General features: G+C 30.0%; 6 protein-coding genes and 2 long non-coding RNA genes across 13 annotated transcripts; 4 read left to right on the top strand and 4 right to left on the bottom strand.

Annotated features, from left to right (window-relative positions):
- Positions 1–25: 25 nt before the first annotated feature.
- LOC117158757 (uncharacterized) lies at positions 26–1,867 on the bottom strand. 2 transcript variants are annotated; one of them, XM_033337990.2, is made up of 4 exons: positions 1,424–1,867; positions 1,257–1,290; positions 1,112–1,176; positions 26–1,033 (listed from the first exon to the last, which is right to left on the bottom strand). In XM_033337990.2, exons 1-4 carry the CDS (start codon positions 1,865–1,867, stop codon positions 818–820), a joined length of 759 nt encoding a protein of 252 aa, XP_033193881.1. In that variant the 3' UTR covers positions 26–817. The 2 variants fall into 2 exon arrangements, with proteins under 2 accessions (XP_033193881.1, XP_033193880.1); XM_033337989.2 differs by having other exon boundaries at positions 1,112–1,867.
- A 430-nt stretch (positions 1,868–2,297) lies between these two features.
- On the top strand, positions 2,298–2,776 carry LOC143303196 (uncharacterized). The gene is made up of 2 exons (XR_013059285.1): positions 2,298–2,436; positions 2,519–2,776. It is a non-coding gene; the product is annotated as an uncharacterized LOC143303196 (long non-coding RNA).
- Positions 2,777–2,778: 2 nt separating this feature from the next.
- On the bottom strand, positions 2,779–6,819 carry LOC117158759 (ubiquitin domain-containing protein UBFD1). 3 transcript variants are annotated; one of them, XR_013059284.1, is made up of 6 exons: positions 6,771–6,819; positions 4,923–5,297; positions 4,637–4,827; positions 4,371–4,559; positions 4,023–4,231; positions 2,779–3,549 (listed from the first exon to the last, which is right to left on the bottom strand). XR_013059284.1 is itself a non-coding variant. In XM_076621811.1 (5 exons), the coding sequence occupies exons 1-5, from the start codon at positions 6,802–6,804 to the stop codon at positions 4,121–4,123; spliced, it is 900 nt and encodes a 299-aa protein (XP_076477926.1). In that variant the 5' UTR covers positions 6,805–6,819; the 3' UTR covers positions 2,779–4,120. The 3 variants fall into 3 exon arrangements, 2 of the variants coding, with proteins under 2 accessions (XP_076477926.1, XP_033193884.1); XM_076621811.1 differs by having other exon boundaries at positions 2,779–4,231; XM_033337993.2 differs by lacking the exon at positions 6,771–6,819 and adding an exon at positions 5,821–5,979 and having other exon boundaries at positions 2,779–4,231.
- Positions 6,820–7,025: 206 nt separating this feature from the next.
- LOC117158761 (upstream stimulatory factor 1) lies at positions 7,026–9,537 on the top strand. 2 transcript variants are annotated; one of them, XM_033337995.2, is made up of 5 exons: positions 7,026–7,171; positions 7,377–7,447; positions 7,745–8,025; positions 8,090–8,254; positions 8,334–9,537. In XM_033337995.2, the coding sequence occupies exons 1-5, from the start codon at positions 7,131–7,133 to the stop codon at positions 8,553–8,555; spliced, it is 780 nt and encodes a 259-aa protein (XP_033193886.1). In that variant the 5' UTR covers positions 7,026–7,130; the 3' UTR covers positions 8,556–9,537. The 2 variants fall into 2 exon arrangements, with proteins under 2 accessions (XP_033193886.1, XP_033193888.1); XM_033337997.2 differs by having other exon boundaries at positions 7,034–7,303.
- A 37-nt stretch (positions 9,538–9,574) lies between these two features.
- On the bottom strand, positions 9,575–14,142 carry LOC117158755 (V-type proton ATPase catalytic subunit A). Of its 2 annotated transcripts, none has more exons than XM_033337986.2 (12): positions 13,986–14,142; positions 13,035–13,150; positions 12,847–12,959; positions 12,393–12,758; positions 12,262–12,318; positions 12,104–12,198; positions 11,772–12,043; positions 11,506–11,689; positions 11,311–11,428; positions 10,936–11,216; positions 10,663–10,852; positions 9,575–10,587 (listed from the first exon to the last, which is right to left on the bottom strand). In XM_033337986.2, exons 2-12 carry the CDS (start codon positions 13,114–13,116, stop codon positions 10,495–10,497), a joined length of 1,851 nt encoding a protein of 616 aa, XP_033193877.1. In that variant the 5' UTR covers positions 13,117–13,150; positions 13,986–14,142; the 3' UTR covers positions 9,575–10,494. The 2 variants fall into 2 exon arrangements, with proteins under 2 accessions (XP_033193877.1, XP_076477925.1); XM_076621810.1 differs by lacking the exon at positions 13,986–14,142 and adding an exon at positions 13,520–13,870.
- A 924-nt stretch (positions 14,143–15,066) lies between these two features.
- On the top strand, positions 15,067–17,927 carry LOC117158762 (5'-deoxynucleotidase HDDC2). The gene is made up of 4 exons (XM_033337999.2): positions 15,067–15,368; positions 16,358–16,482; positions 16,571–16,739; positions 17,373–17,927. Exons 1-4 carry the CDS (start codon positions 15,318–15,320, stop codon positions 17,601–17,603), a joined length of 576 nt encoding a protein of 191 aa, XP_033193890.1. The 5' UTR covers positions 15,067–15,317; the 3' UTR covers positions 17,604–17,927.
- Positions 15,363–15,726, bottom strand: LOC143303141 (uncharacterized). The gene is made up of 2 exons (XR_013059155.1): positions 15,634–15,726; positions 15,363–15,565 (listed from the first exon to the last, which is right to left on the bottom strand). It is a non-coding gene; the product is annotated as an uncharacterized LOC143303141 (long non-coding RNA).
- Positions 17,928–18,971: 1,044 nt separating the features above from the next.
- Positions 18,972–23,095, top strand: LOC117158756 (nicotinamidase). Its single transcript, XM_033337987.2, has 5 exons — positions 18,972–19,298; positions 20,982–21,243; positions 21,675–21,821; positions 21,928–22,366; positions 22,444–23,095. The coding sequence occupies exons 1-4, from the start codon at positions 19,111–19,113 to the stop codon at positions 22,318–22,320; spliced, it is 990 nt and encodes a 329-aa protein (XP_033193878.2). The 5' UTR covers positions 18,972–19,110; the 3' UTR covers positions 22,321–22,366; positions 22,444–23,095.
- Positions 23,096–23,282: the final 187 nt, after the last annotated feature.

Raw genomic sequence — 23,282 nt, 5'->3', positions numbered from 1 at the left:
TGCAGGGAAAGTCACATTGAAACACTTTATCTATATTCATATATTTTATTAAAAATTATAGGTTGAATATATTTGTACATGTACATACATATATATAATTAAATATAAAATAAATAACAATTGATCGCTTTCAGTAAAGTTTATGCATTAAATTTACACGAAATTTCGTTAGCCAAAGCGTGTTTAACTGTATGTATCTCTTTATTGGAAGTAAAATGTTCTATAATAGCTTGTGCTACATGCATTTTTAAATGCATATACATGTATAAAAATTCAAATATACGAATACAGAAATAATTTTCAAACATATAATGGCCATTTACATTGCAGTACAAATTGTTTTTTCATTTGTGCTAATAGTATCCAAAAAATTCGTTAATTCTTATTTCCATTAGTTTTTAACTATGGCAAAACCAATAAATATCCAGAAATTGTATATAACTCGATACATAATAATTATAATAAATAGGCAATCTAAAATATTGCAAAATTTAATCTTCTGTACATTCTAATCTATGCATTAGTAAATATATATATCTTTCATTAAAAATGGCACCTCCAAAAATTTTACTATATAAAAATTTCATACATAATGTAATGCTACTCATTAATAGCATGTCCTATAATATCAAAATTTTTGTGCATATAAAAACTTTATGTATATTTAATTAAGCATCAATATAATGCAATAATTTAACAAGGCAAAACATTTTGGATCTTTCAATTTTATAATATAAAAATTTTCAACTCCATAGAATCCTATCTATGTAGTCTGTAAAATTGATCAAATACAATTTTGCCATATACATATAAAGATCTATCCATACTCTGAAGTGACTGTCAAGCTAAAGTTTCCTCCTTTCACATAAGTGCTATGATACCAAATTCTTGTATCCAACAAAACAATATCTCCAGCATAAACAGTAAAATTAAAACGCGTACAAACAGTATCACATTCCGGAGTCGGAGCGACGCTCCACGTTTTATTGCCTATAATTTGCCCTTGCCACATTAGACGCGAAATATAATCTAGCTGTAAACAAAATAAAACCTGTGATTAACTAAAAATAATTAAAAATAAGTGTGCATATATTATTACTATTATACGTACATGCATAATGGCACCTTCTTCATATCCTAAAAAAACATAATTGGAATAAGGAACCTCCGCATCCTCTGGTAAAAAATGAGGTAGATTGTAGTACCGTTTCATAATATCCAAAATCTGAAGGTGACAATTTTTCCAACCAACATACCAAGGATCTTTACCATTATACTGCATAGCTCTTTCTTCAGTCATTGCAAAAACATCACGTAAATTGGTAAGATTACTTTTGAAATGCAAGAATTGACATTCATCTACCGAATCATAAGCACCATCAATATTCTCATATAAATCTTTGAAGAATTTCCAGCTAAATACCTTTGAAGCTGGCCAATGACTTGCAGCATATTTTATCACCATAGGTCTAGAAGAATAGGCATATTGTTTGAATTCTTCTCTTGTTAAATTTGGCAAGATCAGTGCTGAAGTAACATCTCGACAATAATCACAATTTGATATCGGTCTTGTAAATTCCCATATGAAATAATTATTTGGTATTAAGCATCTAGTTTCACGAATGCTTCTGATTATATCAAAATATAAATATTTAAAAAGTATGCTACAAAATATTGGTGTAAATAAGGCAAGAAGAACCTTTTTAGAACACAAGTAATGTGAGATATGGTTCCTTTTATTTTTTATGTTATTTTCTAAACTAGCAGACTTAAGATCTACTAGCGATGCACCTTGCTCCAGGAAGCTTTCTGTTAAAACAAGAAATGCTTCTTCTATATCTTCTAATATATTATCACTCTGTTCCATTACTAATAGGGCAAGTATTCAGGATTCAATATAAATTTAAGTAACCATTGATATTGGATACCTTTTTTATGTATATCATCTGCTTAGGAGATAATACATATTCCACTTATCTTCTGGTTACTCATATTTCAAATTAATGACAACATTAATTCTGTCATTAGCAATAATTGTACAATAGAATTTATGATTTTTCTGCTCATTTCTTTAAAAATTATTTCTAATTTTTGACACTTTGCTTAATTAGTGATCACACTTCATTCATCAGGTCATAGATTTTCTGTCACAGAGAAAGCATTGTTCAATTGTGTAGAAAACGCTTATTACATGTTGGTTAGAATCATATTACCATTAATAGTAACGAGTTAACGTGCTATTTCATTATTTACACTATGTGTAAAAATGACAGTCACGGAAAAGACATCAAAGTGACGTCGATTTAAATTGTAGAAACAGAGATTTCCACGAACTATGTTATATCATCATATGTATTGCCTTGACATATACACGCATACAAGTACTGTATTCAACCTTGAACCACTTACATACATACGTTTCACCGAAATACAAAGGTTTATATCAATTGCGAAATTATAATTAATTTTTGATTCGTGCAGAATTCTAATAATTCTTTTCTTTTCTTACTTCAAACAGAGTAAACCTTGCAACACAGCTTGCTTAGCCTCGAGTAATTTAAAGCCATAATAAGGAGTTTCCTGTTCATAACGAACAAACGTAAGGGAATCTAGATTTCTCGCAATTATGCGGGTAAGAAGCCCGAGTTCGATCCAAAACTTAAAAATTACTTTATTATACTTTATTTACAAGAATAATTTATGTGAGTTAGTAACAAATATTTATTATATTTATATTTCAATATAATTTACAAATAAAAAAAATGAAAGAAAATCACGTTTGAGAAGACTTAAAATTGTTTATTTTTATTAAATCACACAACATGATGTACAAGTCTTGTTTTAAATGGACATTGAAATAGTTTTTCGAATGTGCAAATAGTTATGAATTCCATGTAGATATTACGGTAGATACAAGTTTGATTTGTCGTTTTCCCGGGTTCTCGTTCAGTTGTGTACATGTACAGTATAAAACCTAATTTACAGCAGTTTATAATACTAACGTTACATAATAATTTAATGCTCGTCTTAATAATGCTCGTCGAGATATACAGTCCACTTGAACTCTAGTGCGCAGCGAAATTTTGAGACGGCTAATTCCCTTGGACAATTTTTGTTTTATAGGCCAATATCAAGACGCGTGCAAATATATTTTGACAAATTCGTTGTTTCGTAATCGAACAGTAACATCGTACCAAAAATTGCATTTTTTCCATCTTTATAAAATGCGGACTATATTTCTTGATAATAACTTAGCTTATTGCAACTTGAATTTCGTTTATAATTCGTACCTTCTTGTTCTTTTTTTTTTAATTGAATCAAATTAATCTGCGACAAATTTGTTTTGAAACTTAACATTTATAAAATCAGCTTTGATACTCGACATAAATTGTAACTATAAAAATAGATCTGAAACAATTCGTTTTTGAATATCTAAACTATTTTAATTTATTATTTAATATCATTAAATGTACTAAAAAGTTGAATTATTTCTCGACGAACTTCAAAAGATTGTAAATGCAACATCATAACTTCTTTCTTCACTTCCTCCTATAAATGTAATTTTACAAACATTTCACTTTATTTTAAAGATCCAAGCATTTCTATTTAAATAAACAGAAAAGTTAAAATTCTTTAATCTGTTCATTTAAATGACAATTCTTTTACCTAAGGTAATAAAATGTTTCTTTTTAATATAACGTATTTTCCTAAGAGTTAAAAAACTTATGATATTTACAAATCTTATGTACGATATAATTCAGAGAAATTAAGGTTACAGTTAGCATTACTTGAATATATTAAAAAATTTCAATAATCCAGAAATCGCAATGTTGTATAAACATTTCTTTTTGCTATCAGAAATGGTAATTATAAATTCGTAAAATGTATTAATCTTTATAAAATATTTTTATCATTTTTAACAAAGTTAAAAATTATCTAAGAAAATTTCCTTAACAAAAAGAAAGAATACTTTTATTAGAACATATCAGTTATTATCCAACGCAAAATAAGTTATTACTTACTGTTAAAAATGTGTGACTAGTACAGTCGTGTTTGTATCAATGCTTACACCTGATTACGCTTTGTTTTTGAAGAGACCGAAACTTCCATCAATGTTCGATCAGAAGTAGCACCACTTGCCAAGAACAGCATCTTTTATAGCGGATATGTATTGTGCAGGAACCCAATATATCCAGTATCTCGAAGCTTCTGTTGTGCCTAATTGTATAGCCTACAATTTAAAAAAATATTTGTGTAAATCATATGGTTCATATTATATTAATGTAGCAACACTTCCTTTGTGAAAAATTGAAAAAATAGACAAATTTTAATTATGTCAGAGCATGCCAATTTTATGTTAAAGTACAAACCATAATATGATATTCAGGATGATCATGTATTGGTTCACTGTGTACACCTTTTATGGAATTCATGGGTATTTTATCTGTTCTTTCTTTTGTACCAATCCAAAGCTGATCTTGCTCCAATTTAAATGTTAATCTAACTTTACCGCCAGATTTATTTAACATACCAGCCAATGGAAATTCTGGTAGAGGTTCCTAAAAGTTAAAACAATTAAATAAAAATACACAATATTTAATAAAAATTATTACTTTAATTAAAGTATATGTCATACCTTACTATCTAATATACCAGGCATCACATCATCAGGCATACCTTTATCTAATACTTTCCTATGTATTTTTTGCTGAGATAAAGGTTCTTTATTTGTAGTGGAAGCAGCTTCATCTAACAAATCCTGTTTTGATGGAAGTGAAATGGCTAATACATCATCTAGTTTTGACCCTACTACCATCACTTTGGCACCTTAAAAGTATAATTATATAACACAACATATAATAAATATCTGATAAAAATCAGTGCACAAAAGAGGGAATATTATATTATATAATAAAAGTTACCTTTTGTAACACCCAAACTTCTTAATGTTTGTTCATTTTTGGCTAGTCCTTTAATCATAACCTTCTGCATAGATTGTGGCACAGATATGATATTTTGAAGATAAGCTTTCAGTTTTGCCACTGTACCATCAAGTGGAAAATTTACATTAATCCTTTGTTTATTATAAATCACTTTAAAGTCTATGTTCTCTTGGGGTGGATCATGCGAGGTAGTTGCAGTATTATTATCTCTCTTTTGTATGCCTCGAATCTGATGTTTTACTGTTGAGTCCTTTTTTTCTACCAGCAAATTTTCATTAGAATTTGTATTTGATACTAGTTCAGCACAAGGAGTTGAGTTACAAGAGTTGTCGTTGCTTTTACTTTTTGCAGCATCTGTAAAATATAAGTAACTTAATATTTTTTAAATACAAATACTGTCATCATTATGTCATATATAATATGATATTATAATAGTAAATGAGCAGTTATATTAATAAGATTTTAATAAACCATTAGTAGATTACAAAAAACAATGAAAATTTAGCAATCGAATAAACTACAAAAGGAAAAATTGTATAAATGAAAGGTTATGTTTAAAATGACACGTATTTAAAAGAAAGAACAGAGAAAACGCAATTCATCGAAAAAATATATAAATGTTAAATTTCATATTTTTTAAATAATTTCAAATTAGATTTATGCAAGATTCATAGCAAAAATGTATATGACTGTTTGTACGGAAATTAATCCAACATATACAATTGCCTGATTGTAACATATCACGGTAAGATTTTTCTAGGATGTAGATATTTACTTTATTTAAAAATAATTAATAATAAATACAAAAAAAAATGTAAAAAAATATTTATTGCTTGGAAATTGCTAATAAAAATCACGAAAATCGTCAAGTACGTACCGACGTACTCCATGATGAACTGTATTTCGTTGACCAATCAAACTATTACAGGATACATTGTAGTTCCTGCTATTCGTATTTACAGCGATCCTTGAAATGACTTTCAAATTTTTAAATATGTTCTAAAAACGTGAAACGAAAGTACTTTCATCTAAATTTAGATGAATAAAAAATCTAGTTATATTGTCTTCATATTCTTAATATAAATACATTCTTTGTTAACCAGATGTCATCAACAATTTCTCAATTCTACATAAATACAAACTACACATGCATATGTATATATATATTTTAAATTTAATTCTTCTGTTACATATTGTGTTCTTCTATCCTAATATTTTATTAGGAATATGATACATATTTTTGTACATAATACATATAAACATAGATTAACTTTAATCACAATTTTCAATGAATTTACTGTTCATATTCACCATAACAGATTTCATAATATCGTATATAACGAACTATAAATAAGTTTCCAAATCTTGTTTTTACTGGTTAAATTTATTTTATTAGTGGAATTGGACATATAATTGCTTGATATAATTCTTTAAATTCAATATTAAATTTCAAGTTTTCATATTTTAATTTACTGATTTTGCAAATTTTGAAATTGATTACGCACTGTTTTAAATATTTTAAGAAAAACGAATATCTATACATTATTGTAATTATATTTTTATATGTAATTATAAAATATCATTATTAATTATTGGAAAGACATGTCTCCTAATTTTATCAAATTACGAATATGTAACTATAACGAACTTGTTCATCCCTATCACAATTAATACTAGTATCAGAGAGGTAAGTTTTCTCTTTATTAGTAAATAATGTTTGAAACCATAAATTACGTAACCTTGATGTATATAGGTTAAGTATTTATTCATATAGATGTTGGCTATAATGATCAATGTAACAAACAGAAATTCAATAAAGAAATGTACCTTGCACCCTGTTTTTCAATTTTAATTTCTGCATATGTTTATCGAACAATATTTTACAATTTTGTTTACTATTCAACTTTAGTTTTTGAATTCATTATTCTTATTAAGAAAATTTTATTTACGTTAGAAGTCTTAATTATTTATAAAATGATTACACGTATACATTGCTTATTAAGGAATTTCAATTATCTGTAATCGGTATAGTTTGGACAAAATTGAAAATTGTAATCAAATCGAGTGGCGTAGGATGGCGTTGTAATCAAGAATCGCCATCTTGTGCACCACATGACCTCGTTGCCGTGTCCCGTGACCAGCTCACGTGAATTTTGACAAATTCAAACGTTTTTGGTAGAAAAAAAAATGGATATTTTGGAGCAGCATCTCGAACAGCAGGATGTCAGGTAGTGTTTATGTTAAATATCGACTGGCTGATAATGCGAACACCTATCCCTCCTGTTTCGCTCGAGGTCTCCTCAAGGTCATCACGTAGTGCACTGTGCGCACTTACAAGACTTAGGACAACGGTCGTGGAAGTAATAGGCATAGACGTAATTCTATAGATAAGTTACATATCCATTCTTCAATGTGTTTATGTTTGTTTTACAGCACTGTTCACGCGAAGGATGACGGGAGCACGGGAATTGTTATTGAGGAAGCGGAAATCGTAGATTGCGAAGGTAAATAAATATTTGTCATAAATTCAAAAATGTCTATATCTCAAAAGTTGACAATTAAGTTTTGTTCGATTAGAAGTCAAATTGATCAATTGCACTTTTTCCTTTAACTTAGATATATATAAAAATATATCAAATATTTTATTAAGCTTATTCATTGCAAATTGTAAAGTAAATTTCAAAGAAATATGTTTAAAGTTATCAGCTTTCTCTACTTTTCGATTTATGAAGTTGATTCATATAGCTTCTAAGCAGCTTAGTCATTAATTTGCAAAAATTTGAATTATGAAACAATTACAGGAGAACCTGTCGGGGAAGATGGAATGCGTTACCAAGAAGCTCTTGCTTATAGAGTGGTCCAAGTAAATGGCGCTACTGCTGGCAATGAAATAGAACTGCCAGTTACCCAACCAGGAAATAATACTGTACAGGTCCTAACATCCCCGTTGAATGGACAATTTTATGTCATTGGAAATGCTAATGATGTTTTCACTACTGCGCAAACATCTAGATCACTGGTTCCTAGAACCACTACATTACAAATAGAAACACCAAGAAATTGTACTACTGTTTTGAAAAAGGTATATTTTTCCTTCAGTCCTTAAAGCTCTTTGAATTTTGTTTTATTTGTAATATATACTTTAGAGAGATGACAGAAGAAGAGCAACTCATAATGAAGTCGAACGTAGACGAAGAGACAAAATAAACAATTGGATTACAAAATTGGGAAAAATTATTCCCGAGTGTAATGCAGGTGCAAACAGCACTGGTAGTGGCAGTGGTGAAGGAAAGGCAAATTATGAAACTCAGGTATTAAAATAGAACTTATGGAATTTGCAGTTATAGAAACATTTAACAATAGCATTTTTTCCACGAGTTTCTTTTGTAGAGCAAAGGTGGAATTTTATCAAAGGCCTGTGAGTATATAACGGAATTAAGAGCAGCAAATCAGGGGTTAGGTCAGTGTTTACGCGATAACGAAAAATTACGACAAGAAATAACTGCTTTGAAACAAGTTGTTACACAATTGAAACGTGAGAATCTTCAGCTCAGGTCACAAATGTCACCCTCCACAGGAACGAATGTTGATGTTGTTCATTTGAGTCCTTAAAAGATTATTAGTTTGTAATGCAATGCTTCTTTTGTAAATATTAGGATATACAATCTGACCATACAATGGTCAGAAGAAGTACTCTATTTACTCTTACAATTTTTGGTTTCATAGGAACCACACCAAATTTTATCATATTGAAATTCTGTTCTTTGAAGTATATTGCATGGTCCTAATGGTATGGTCGTAACTATCATTATAATCTTGTATACTTGTACGCGACATCATTCATGTTGCGTTTAAATTGAACTTTCCTCTTTAATGCTTATTAAATTATTTGGTATTGGATATTTGAACATTTTGCCCTGTTAAGATCTTGATTGCGTATTCATGAGTATATCATGGATAATATTTGCTAATTATCGAATACTGGTGAAGTTATGACTATTCCTCATAGAACCTATAAAAAAAAGAATTTTATATTTATGTATGCATATGCATTGGATTGAATTACCTCGTGTACGACGAACGAGCCAAGGCTGTGAATATTGAGCATTGATTTGTAACTTTCGGATATATAATTTCAAACGATGTAACCAAAGTTAATTTGAAAAAAGAAGCAAGAAGAACATTCAGTTGCAATACAAACAAAAAAATGCGATGCAAATTATACATATATAACAACTGTATCTTTACAGAGATCGTTAAATATTTTTTATTTTTAATAATGTTTTAATGAGCGTAGAGTAGGTATTTCCGTAAAAGAAAATGATCTAAATAATGAGAATATAAAATAGACTATCGCACACGTATGGATGTGTATATATATTTATATATGTATATACATACACGTGTGTGTACATATGGATATACGTACGCATATAGCAATAAACATATTTTTTTCAACCCAGGATTTTGGACTCTATGATGATGTGTCGGAATAATCGAAAAAATTAAATACTGGTTTGTAATATATCGTTGATGTACATACCGCGAAGGTTATTGTTATATTATATTATTATTAAAATGAAATTTATCGAAACACTGTTATTTTTATTTAATCATTAACAATCTCGAAGTTTGGCCTTTTTATGCATAGTGTTTATTTGTTTTTTACATATGGTACAATGGAAATGTCGAAGTTACTGGAACACTGTTTACGATGCGTCTTTCTTTATACTTTGTTTTCAACGATAAAAGATCCTGCACCTCAACAGTTCTAACATTTTGACACCCTTTTTTTTAAACTTTCAGACCATATTTCAACGGTTTCAACATTTAAAATAACATCTACTTTTATGTAACGTCTGCATTCGTCACTTAACGCGACATTTACATAATATACTATTATAATACAATATTTAATACTCTTTAATTGAAATTCCATTCTTTTGTAAAAAGCTACCATTTCATCCTATGATACAACAAAATACAGAACGATTATGTTTTTTCTTTTTAAAAGAATAACATATAAGGATGAATGGAAAGCTTCTTATGATGCATTTACTCTCATTTTACATACATATGACAGTTTCTTTACACTGATCCTTCCATGATTAAATTCAATTTACAGCAAATAAAATCGGAAGCTTGAGTCGCCAGGCATCTCATCTTTTTTTCCAACAATTTAAATTAATTACATATAACTTCATTTCAAGGATTTGAAGTAGCTTGGTATAGCACTTAATATATAAATACTTATAGAAGCTGGAAATACATTTAAGGACGTCCTATAACCTTAGTGATTCAGCCATCACGTATAATTTTCTGTTTAAATGTTAGGTTAATACACATAAAATTATTGTAGCTTTTATATTTGTAACACTTTTTATATATACAATTTCTTGTAATTATTGAAAACTAATATAACAGTTTAATGTGCGATACGTGATTACGAATGTTCCATATATTTTTTTTAGTAGATCCAGGACATCCTTAAATGACCAGCATAAGGTTCCTGAATGTAGAGAACTTATGTTTGTATGAATGTTTCTGACAATTAATCTTCTAAATTTCTAAATGCCTGTTGAATATCTTCATATAACTGATCAAAATCAGCTCTGATCTTTGCTTCGCCGTCTTGCACTGGATCCTGAAGAAAAAATATATAACATTTGTTACACACTTTTTAAAATATATAAGTAAAACCATCCTAACCTATGCTTACCTTGAATTTCATAGAACTCAACTGATAGAGAATATTGTACATGCTATCCCTAATGACATTCCACGTTATTTTATTGTCTGATTGTGCCGTAGACTCGACTGCATGCCTTGCCATATCATAGAATGCTATCATATTTCGTAACATTCCGACAGTTTTGTAGAATGGACAGAAACGATCGTATGTTGAATAACTACGTAAAAACAGAATAGTAAAAATGAACATCGATAATATTAATTAACATTAACATGACTATGGCAAAATGATAATTCGCACCTGTTTTGTTGCAAGAAATCGTCTTTTAGAAGTTTTGCAACTTCTAAAGTGATTTTATCTGTCTCAGCAAGAGAAGCTTTACCGACTAACTGTACAATTTCTGATAAATCCTCCTCTTCCTGCAAGATTTCCTTCACTTTCGTTCTCAGAGGAACAAACTCCGCGAAATTTTTATCGTAGAAATCGTCTAAAGCTCGAAGATATTTACTGTATGAAATAAGCCAGTTAATGGATGGGAAGTGTTTTCGTTGTGCGAGTTTCTTATCGAGACCCCAGAATACCTAAGAAATGGACAAAAAAGCAAATTATAAGGGTAAAAAGGAAATAAAAAAATAAGTTATGCAAATAGAAAATAAACATTAAGTGCATTAGTACCTGCACGATACCCAGGGTTGCACTAGTAACAGGATCAGAGAAATCACCACCTGGTGGTGATACGGCACCTACTATACTGACAGAACCCTCACGATCAGGATTACCTAAACATTTCACTCTGCAAACAATATTTAACATTAACAATATAATCAATTAATATATACGTATATCGCTATATTAAATGAAAAAACTTACCTTCCTGCACGTTCATAAAAGCTAGCTAAACGAGCTCCAAGATAGGCCGGATAACCGGAATCAGCAGGCATTTCAGCCAATCGACCCGAAATTTCACGAAGAGCTTCTGCCCAACGAGATGTTGAATCAGCCATCATGGATACATTGTAACCCATATCTCTAAAATACTCTGATAGAGTAATGCCTGAAATATTTGACATAGGAAAGTGAAATACGTTGTCATCAAATTTGTACTGTCGTTTTCTTATTAATAGAAATACATTTACCTGTGTAAATGGATGCTTCACGAGCAGCTACAGGCATGTTTGACGTATTAGCAACCAAAGCTGTACGTTTCATGATAGACTCAGTAACTCCATCAATCTCCACTGTTAATGTGGGGAAGTCACGCAATACTTCAGACATTTCATTACCACGTTCTCCACAACCGACATAAACAATAACATCGGAGTTTGAATACTTCGATAAAGCTTGTGAAATTACAGTTTTACCGCAACCGAAAGCACCCGGAATTGCTGTAGTGCCTCCTTGAACGCATCTGCAATTTTTATCAATAAGTACTATATATAGTGCATAAAGCAATTAAATAAATTCTTACGGGAAAAGTGAGTCCAGGACTCGTTGACCAGTAAGCAAAGGATGATTAGCTGGTAATTTTTCAGTAACTGGACGAGGTTGACGTACAGGCCATACCTGCATATGCAAGATCATATTAGCATGTATATATCAGTATTAAAGAAAAAATTATTTGCATACCTGAAGCATAGTATACTTGTGTTTTTCACCATCAAATTCTGTTTCCAAAATAACATCCTGTAAAGTAAAAAATATATATCAGATAAATAATTAGAATAATTGACTTGCTCACTTATTAACATATAACTTACAGATACTGTATAATTGCCAGCAGGTGCAACATAAGTTACAGTTCCCTTACTTTTTGAAGGTAAGATCATTTTGTGCTTTACTAATGTGTTCTCATAAACCACACCATACAAATCTCCACCAGTAATATGGCTGCCACTTTTTATATTACATGGACTAAATTCCCAAACAGTGCTTCTTGACAATGCTGGTACATTAATACCCTTTGGGATGTAAATAGAGCTTGTAAGCTCATTGATATCCTTCAATGGTCTCTGAATACCATCAAAGATATTGCCAAGTATACCAGGACCAAGTTCTACAGACAATGGTTTTCCAGTACGTAAGACAGGATCACCTACAGTTACACCACTGGTTTCTTCATACACCTGGAACAAAATATAAATGTAAATGACATAATAACATTGTAAAAATAATATGATAAATTTTTAAATATATCAAAATAGTTTATTATACCTGAATAGTGGCCATATCACCTTCTAAACGAATAATTTCTCCTACTAATTCATAGTATCCTACCCTAACCAGCTCATACATGGCTGATCCCGACATTTTCTCAGCTGTAACCACTGTAGGAAAATAAATATATGTATTAAAATTGAAAACATAAATAAATTTCTTAAAAATATATATCGTATACTAACCAGGACCAGATACAGCATATACATAGCCAAATTTGGATTCTCTCTCTTCATTACTAATTTTTGATAACCCTTGGTTCGACATTGTAAATTGTTATTCAAGTAAAATCGACGAACAACTGAAAATATTTTGCATTATAAAATATAAATAAACCTACATACTGAGCATATAATGAGAAACATTTATTTGAGCGAAAGTTAAATTAATAGTATTCATTATGCATTTTCTATAAAAAAAATATTATTATAATAAAATGCAAAGTATATATGGTTAATCATTCCAAGGAAGTGTAAGTTTTGATCTAAAAACAATTTTACAGAATTACGTTCAATTTGTGAGATATGATCATAAGATTAAGTTGATATCATTTCAGTCTGACATGTAATCAACAGCAACTAATCACACACCGACAAAAATATGACAAAAACGAGGATAAAAAGACAACGCTCGTGAACAATAAGTATATTCCGGAAATGAGTACTCTTACACGCGGCCTAAGTCAATTACGACGACGAAAATCGGCGAGAAAGTTGATGTCAGCTAACGCATCCATTCATCAGAAAATTCACGTGAGCAGTTCATTTAAAAAGTAGGCGTAGCCCTCTTTAAGCCCGCGAGACGTCTGCTCACTTAATAAAAATGTCGAATCCAATTGATGTATTTTGTCGTCAAATAGAACAGCTTAGCTCGTTTTTCGTGTAATTATATACGATATCGGTGATACCGTTTAATCGTGGACATCGATTAAAACATACAAATTCATGTCCGGATCGAAAAACGATGGCGCATTCAAACTGGCACGATCGATACTATACGCGCCAGTCTTTTCTGCAAAAATCTTTGGTTTCCTCTATATAGTACGAAATCATTATAATCGCTCTGGCTATATAGTGAATCAAGGCGAAGCATGGTAATCTACAATCAACGAAACTAAATGACAGTAAGAAACTTACGAGACGAGAAACGTATCGAGGTAAGTCCAGCCTACTACAGCGAGTCAAGCTTCACAATCGAGCCTGCTATCACAAGACAGGTCAGCTGACTGAACGATGTGCCTGTTTTCAATTATCTAGCTCGCTCCTTCGGTTAAAGGTAGCATTCACAAGTAAACGAAATTTTTATTATCTTTACCACGATTTTCGATTGTTATTTTATTACTTCACTTTGGTAACCCCAATCTTATTCTTGCTTAAACAAAAAGAACATCTAATATTTTAAAAGAATTATAATATTGTATAATAAGACTGTAATATCGTTAAAGAAAATTATGGATAATATCGAGAAAAAAATAAAGAGTAATTGTACCATTAAAAATGCGCGTATTGTTGCGTTGATTTTGACATATCGAATATTTTTAAAAAGGTATTATTTTGAACAACTAAAGGAAATTATATATTTTCAAGCTAATATATCACATATCCATATAACGCGCACAACAATTATAATTTGTATTCTGTTTATATATGCATGTATGTATGTAGATATTCACCTTTGAAGAGTGCCAGACAGTGCTGATGAAAGGTGATTAAAATTAGAAATTACCAGGCTAAGGCAATATTTATTATCAGATTGTTATAATTTTTACGGATTATATATATTCTACAACATTTTCTTTTAAAGACAATCTAATTAGCCATGAACTGTTTAAGATTTTTCTCAACGAAGCTACACTATAAAACAAACAAAGAAAAAACAAATATATAGTATTATTTTGTACTTTAATAAAAAAATCAATATTTAGATTTAGTACTTTTATTTTTATTTAAATATGCTAGCCTAAATTATTGAAGATATACGAATAAAACAATTGTACAATTAGAAAAAGAAAAATATACATAACTTCTATTTTCTTTGATTCGCGCGAATCTAAAATGCACTGTCTATATATCATTATATCTATGGATCGTCATCTTTAATACATTCATTTACTAGAAAATTATGTAACCTAGGCAACGATGAGTTTGCGTTCGTGTGTATATGTATATGCTCTGCCGTTAACGCGTGGGTAAGTATATTATGCATAGAACTGTAGTCAGTGAGGTAGTATGGTTGGTAGTATTGTGGTTACGGTCGTTGTAGTGGAAGGAACGGAAGAAATAACTAATTGTAATTCTTTAATCACATTGTCTTTCTATGATCGTTTGCTTTGATATTTGACAATCATTTGTGAAATTGATCAACATTTTAACAACACATAAAATCTCCGTTTTAATAATTACTAGTGATAGACGTGTATGACTGAACAATCTAAGTGAAAAAAATTTTTGCTTTGTAAATAATACATTATGGATATCAAGAAATTGCAAGAATTCATGGAACTGGTAGGCAGATTGAAGGTAAGATCAAATTTATTACTATAATCAAAATCCAAATTTTTGTAAAGTGTCCTTGTGATAAATAGCTATAAATCTACCATTTTGATGTATACATACTGTTACGAATAGAGATATTAGCGTATTCTTTAAAATAGAATATGTGAAAAAAGGCGAACTTCGAACGTCTGGGGCGACCGCCTGTCCTTCATTACCTTCGGCTATGGAAAAACAGATATCAACACTTTAAGGCTCAGTCTCAATATCTTGCGATTGCGATTGCAATTACCTTAATTCTATAATAGGAACAGGCAGCGTAACTATGGGAGGGTGCAGAAAGCTATGATCTCTCCCTCGCTAGAACAAAAGCTAGCGGGCTCTCTTACCTTTTGCGCGGCTGCGACGCCGAGGGTACTTGTCATTTATTGTATTAGGTTGTTCGAAAAGTGTCTTTCTTTTACAGACATGTCTTTTACAACAATGCATCTTTATACAAACATGAAACCTAATCTGTCGAACGTTGTAATATTTATCTCGTAATATTTATCTCTTAATAACTTGTAAAAAAATCTAGTCGTTGATCCAATTTTAAGAATATTATTCAATTTTAAAAGGTGTACAATTCTAATTAAGACTTAGTGTATGTTGTACACAAGTGGCCACTTTTGGCATTCTTAATTAGCTATATGTCATACTTTTGTACTAAATTATACCTCTTCCAATATATTAAATACTATATATTGATTATATATTGTATATATATATATATACAATAATATAAAATGTAAAAAAATAAACAGTAAAAAGTTGTCATATATTCTTTAATCATTCTTATTTTACAACATCTTATCAATCTTATCATCTTAATCTTATCTTATTAATTTAATTAAATGTTTATGTGTTATACATTCACTTTATACATTTTTCTGTTTTTAATGATAATCTCAATTTTTTATCATGTGCCTTTTAATTATAAATCAAAGATTAATATGATTTTTGTTTTATGATTTCAGCATATGAAAAGAACAGGATGGGTTCATAAGAATGTGTCTGATCCAGAAACAATCGCAGGTCACATGTATAGGATGGCCATGCTTTCCTTTCTGTTGAATAATGATGAGAACTTAGATACAGTCAAGTATGAAATGGTATTATTTATATCATGCAGTTAGCAACTATGTTGATAAAGGTTTTATCTCTATAAATTATTTTTTTGTCAAATGTAGAATCATGCAGATGTCTTTAATACATGATTTGGCAGAGTGTATTGTGGGAGATATAACACCTCATTGTGGTATTCCACCTGATGTAAAACATAAATTAGAGGATGAAGCTATGGAAAACATTTGTGAACTCCTTGGAGACAGAGGACTTACAATATTGGAAATATTTCGTGTATGAAAAATTGATATATATATATATATATATATATATATATATATATATATATATATATATATGTCGGAGATGGAAAGACTGCGGGATTTCCCGTCCGGAATGTTGGGAAAAACCCCAATACCCTAGTGCAGACTTTTACTATAGCCGCCCTTAAGCAATAAAAATAAGAAATAGTCTTAATGTTCCAATCTGACTTTATGATGATGGGTTTGGGCTCTAAGTGACATAGCGGGTCACTAGACGTATCCACGGTCCACGGGAGGACAAGTATCAACGTGCTACTCGATTCGGGTAACTTCCCGATAACTCAATCGGCAAATTCGTCCAACGACTAACTAACAAACTAACTCCCTTAATCCAAAAGAGGCTGCCCTTATATACTCCTGTCCCCGCTTCTCGGGTCAGTTTTTGTTTTTAAGGAGAGCTATATAATCATTTACTACGGCTACGTCTAGTCTAGTGGCTGTCACTTCGAGCCCAAACCCATCGTCATAAAGTCAGATTGGAACATTAAGACTATTTCTTATTTTTATTGCTTAAGGGCAGCTATAGTAAAAGTCTGGACTAGGGTATTGGGGGTTTTTCCAATATGTTTTGGAAGTTGTCTTATTATATTGTTAATGGTTACAGGAATACGAGAAGCAAGAAACCCCAGAAGCAAAATATGTTAAAGACTTAGACAGATTAGATTTAATTATGCAAGCATATGAGTATGAAAAAAGAGATAATATTCCTGGAAAGTTGGAGGAATTCTTTTTGTCAAATGATGGTAAGATAGGACATCCTTTTATCAAGAAACTAGCATCTGAAATTACTGCAACAAGGCAGGCTCTATTTAGCAGTTCTACTAGTTCAATATAAAGTTTTATCTGTTTGTTATGAAGCAAAACATCACAAATTTCATAACTGTATTTAATAGCTATAATATAATAATATAATATTTTCATAGAAAATGAAAATAAATATGTTTAGAGCTACTATTTCAAATATATTTCCAATTATTGACATAGCAGTATTTTTCTTTATTTTCTATGAAAATAAGAGTCTTTATAAATATTTTATTAACAAATTTTTTAAATAATAATATTTATAGCAAATTTAATTAATAAAACTTACAAAGTATTAGATCACTGTGACAGATACTTTGAGATTTAATACCAAATAATAAAAAAAATTGTACCTTAAGCTTATCATATATTCAATTTATCCATTAATCTACTATGAATGGCAAATAAATTGTACTAATTATTGTACAATATGGGGTAGCTGGTAGCCCATGATAAAGATGATTCAGAGTTTCTGGTAGGTCATATTAAAAATTGCTGGGAATGCAAAGGGTTAAGTTTCTCTTTGCTTGATTTGGACGATATAATTATATCGATAATGATTGTTATTGTTTTTTGTTATTTGTCCGACAATTCGTATTTTATTCAAACTCTTTATAGACTTACAAATTCATTTTTACCAAACCGAAAAGGATCAGTAACATTCATGAAAAAACAGATGATCACCACTCTGTGGCTAGATCCTTCCAAGGAACTCTATTATAACATCTGCGACTCTTAAAATTCGTTGCCCGAAATTTTTTGGTACATATAAAACGAAGATCATTGACTTCAAAACGATTCGAGACTTCTCTATTTCCTCTCTATTAATTCTATTGTTTTTGAAATTTACAATCTCGTTAACAACTCGAACAACTGCGTGAATTACTTATCGATACTGCATTTAAAAATAAGTAAATTTTTTAGTAAACTGCGAAAATATACTAAAAAAACGAGTCTTATTGTTGAGAATATGTCTATGCAAATTTATATTTTTATGAATATAACTGAAGAAATGAAATCAGTATAGAAATTTATTTTCTTCTATACATTTCATAAGGAGTTATTTGAATATTTTCTATATTTGTGCATATTGTGCGTATTCTGTAGATTTTTACACATCTATATATCTGTAAGCTATAATAATAGCATATTTAATATCACATAAAACATACTTTTAAATATATTGTTTTCACTTAAGGAGAAACCCTGGATTTTACCACCTCTAAAAGTATATTTCTAAACGTGAATGATAGGTGAAAAGGTTTTTAAATAAGAAATTTGAAAACTGTTATCGTAAAGAAACGATTATGGGTAATAAAATGTGTTCAGAATTAGCATTAGCCATTTGCTTCAATATCCGGTGGATATCCTCATTTGTATTGGTCATAAATGCTATGAGTCACGCGTAGTTGATATTTGGAAACTAACCTTTACAGACGTATTTCTAGGAAAGAAATAAATAGAATATATAACATATATCAAGAGTAGACAAGTACCCCTATTTATAAACTTCTTACGTATTCTTTTTACGTGTTATTAATATGATGGATCCTTTGATGTATATGTTGAAAGATCCAGAGGGTGATTTTAATTTTGCAAATTTTCGTGCAATGTGTTCATTAGTTTTTAAGGATGATGATATTCGAAAAGATGAATGGAGGATTCGGGAGATTTTCGACTTATTTGATTTAGATAAAGACGGCGTGTTGAAAGAAGAAGAATTAACGAGGTAAATATGAATTTATGTTGTTATCTTTTTCTTTTTTGTAATGCGAAGAATATATGTATGTATATATATATACTTACATACATGCTATGCCGTAATTGGTTCATTTAGATGAAGTTCATAAATTCGTATAATAATAATAGTTGTTATAATTCAAAGCATCTAGGAATAATTGGGACAAAATACAAATTAATTATTGGAATTGAGTTATATTAAGTTGACTCATAAGTCCCAGTAATTATACCTTACACAAAAAAATTCTGAAAAACACTGAAATAGCATTAAAAAATGGTGAGAACTTCTGCAAGCATATACTGCCAGTATTTCAATAAAATAATGTATTATATTTAATATGTACATATTAAACCTGTGACTTGATCAGTAATACTAGTACTAAGTAATCATGATTTAACTAACAACTAATGAATATCTTTTAATAATGAAAATCATATTATGTTTTCTCACATGTACATACTAATGACAAATATATTTAGATCCAAAAAATAAGTGACAGAGTTTTGTCAACGAAATTACTAAAATACATACTAGTACAGCTAACAGTTGGAACTTTAGATAATAAATAATAACAAAAAGCTGAAATCCATAATATACTTAGTTATATATAATATATTTCTTATATAGTAATTTTATAATATATGAAATAGCTTGTTCAATCCTGAGTACTGAATTATGTAAATAGCATAATAAAACATTAATCCATGGCACTGTTTTTATCAGGTGAAATGGTTATTTGCACTATAATGTATTTGTATCTGTAACGTAAGCAGGTTGAACAGACTCCACTACTGTTTATAAGACAGAACAATCTGTCCTTCTTTTTTTTAAACGTTCTATTGCTATTTGAAATATTATGTCCATAACTTAAAATAAATCTAATCCAAACTTAATCTTAATGTATCTTGCATGTATGATTATAAATTTGTGGTACGCATTTCTTTGCATGCTCAACATCTTTAATAAATAAATGTTGAAGTAGTTTATTAAAATACAAAAAATTATACTATCCCTTATACTTTAGTAAGTACTTGATTCACTATTATGAATGCTAACAACCAACCAGTAATATTTTTTTGTAAGGATACATACCTTCCACTATTATTTACAGTTTCTCTACAATATTTTAATAGATTTTTAATTTTTTGCTCAAAGAATTCCTTTGTTTGGTGCAAACCAATCTGTGAGTTAGTTTTGCAGTTCCGTAATTTTTTTTTGAAGAAGGCGATAGATGATCCACCATTCATCCAGATTATCGCATAGACTCCAAAAATACGAGTCTTATCTTTAGGAATTTAAAAGTTATGCGCATGTAAAGTTGAGTGTTTTTAGCGTTTTCATAAAGTTACGACCTGCATTTCTGCGTATTCTACGTGATTACGTGATTCTACGTGCGGATTCTTCTGCGTAATGAAGATTATTAAATGACAAATAAAAAAGGTAATAATTTTATGTCTTTAAACTGAAGTTCGGTCAAACTTTCATATAAAGTTTTATATTTGTCATAAAAGAAGGAAACAAAAGCTGTCGAATATAGCAAATAAGCAATGTTATGGTTTATGTGCATTCAATAGGGAATGTAAACTGCAAGAACTTATGGACCAAGATAATATTCGTTTTTCTGTTTTAACACTGAATTAGATAAAATTATGTATTTTATTCAATTAACAGATTTGGTGAATGGACAAGAAAATTAAGCATGCCTAAAACCGCTTTTTTGATAGTAGACGTTCAAAATGATTTTATCGATGGGACTTTGTCTCTTCGTACTTGCGAAGCCAAACAGGATGGAGCTGATGTGGTGGAGCCAATTAATAATTTGTTGAAAAATGGATCCTTCAATAAAATTATTTACTCGTTAGATTGGCATCCGGAAAATCATATCAGCTTTTACGAAAACTTACATTTACGGGAATTATGTCCTAATTCAAAGGTATAAAGTTGGAATTTATCATTTTATTGCAACAACATTGTATCATAATATTAATAATTAGACTGTGAATTTTTGTGCAAAATATATAAAATATCTAAATTATAATACTTATTATAACATATAATACATATGTAAAACAATTTTATAATATAGGTAATATATATAGATAGTAGATAATAGTATAATATATATTACAATGCTATCGTGTTGCGATCTGTGAAAAGCGGTTCTTCCAGAAAAAGGTTATCCTTATTCATACAATTGTGTTATTGTGTTTCGTTCGAATCATATTTCACGTATTTGTGTATTTTACATACTATATTTACTATTTTGCTATAAAAAATCGAAGTTTTCTATATTTCTTTTGCATGAACTCTATTCTCATTAAAATGTTAAAAATTTTTAATTTAAAAGTTTTTAATTATGCATAGATGAAAAGAGAAGATGCTAAGTTATTTGATACAGTCATATTTGCGGATCCTTATCTGGAACAGATTCTTTGGCCTAAACATTGTGTGATGAACACATGGGGAGCAGAATTACACAAAGATCTTGTGATTGCACCAGGTTCCATACAGGTATATGTATATCTTCGCTCTTCCATTATAGTAAAATATCCTAATTTAAAATTTATTATAAAATGAAAATAAACTATTAACATTTTAATTGTATTTGTTTTTTTAGATACGTAAGGGTCAAAACCCGGATATGGAAGCTTATTCCGTATTTTTCGATAATAATTTTAAGGGATCAATGGAATTGCACGCAATGTTAAAAAAAGAGGGCGTGGATTATGTTTTCGTATGTGGTCTCGCTTACGACATTTGTGTAAAATCCACATGTTTAGACGGTCTTCGGTTAGGCTATGCGATAGCTGTAGTCGACGACTGTTGTTGTGGTGTTGCAGAATCTAATACTGAGGAGACTAAAAAATTAATTCTTGAGAATGGTGGTCTGATTACTAACAGTAACGACGTTATTGCAATGACAAATGAAGGAAAAAAAAGCCTCGTCTTGGCCCACAAAATTGCAAAGTCTATGACATTAATTGAAAATTCTGCAGAACTGGAAAGATAATATTTTATAATTGACTGAGAAAAGCACGGGCTGTTTCGGAAACAAGGTTTGTACTTAATATGAAAATGATTTGAAATTTATTTTTAATTTTCTTGTTCCAACAATAAAATATTTCTTTTTCAGGAAATGTTGTTTCATACGAGCTTGATTAATCATTCCTGATTTATTGTACTTACATAATTTGCATTATTTATAATATTAGTTGAACTTAATGTACCAATGTACAAAGAGAAACGGTGGATGGTTATAAAAATGTATGTACTTAAGATATGCGTTACGTCCGGTGACTTTATACAAACCAGAATCCATCCCTCGGTCGAAGCGGCCACTGGCTGTGCACATATAATTAATTGTTATAAAATATATTCAAGTCGAGACGTTTATTGTTCTTCTTTGACTTCTATGGTTATTTATTTTGGTTTTTATGGTTATTGTTTCATCATGTAAAAAATGGGAATGACGGGTTTTCCCATGTTCAACGATCATTTCCACCCGTAAGCGACCGGTGGTGGGGCAATCAACATCCAGCAATAGTTTTCCTCTGTGACAGCATCGTCACCGAACTTCATTGGTTTATCTGCTTTAGATCAGTCAACATCTCTTGACTGGTTTTTCATCTGTTGATCAGTCAATGTCTTGACTGGTTTTTGTTCAATGATCAGTCATCAATTGTAACTTACTATTTACACGTCTCTGAGAATACGTCTGTACGCACGTCGCATAATTATTTATATCTACAAAGTTGTTGGAATAAAGTATATATTATAATCTGTTACTTCAGTGTTATAATCAGTTAACCACTTCTATTATCCTAAACAAAAAAAGGGGATCGACCAATTCGCGGCGTCGAATCGAATCGTAACGAAAATTTATGACTCTTGTTTCTTCGCGATCGTGTCTCTCCGCGAACAATTGAACAATATATATTTAAGAAATTTAACATACTTAACGTGAAAAAGGTG

The sequence above is a fragment of the Bombus vancouverensis genome, chromosome 9 (assembly GCF_051014615.1).
Source record: "Bombus vancouverensis nearcticus chromosome 9, iyBomVanc1_principal, whole genome shotgun sequence".
Lineage (NCBI taxonomy): Eukaryota > Metazoa > Arthropoda > Insecta > Hymenoptera > Apidae > Bombus > Bombus vancouverensis.
This window is presented reverse-complemented; position numbering and strand designations above follow the sequence as displayed.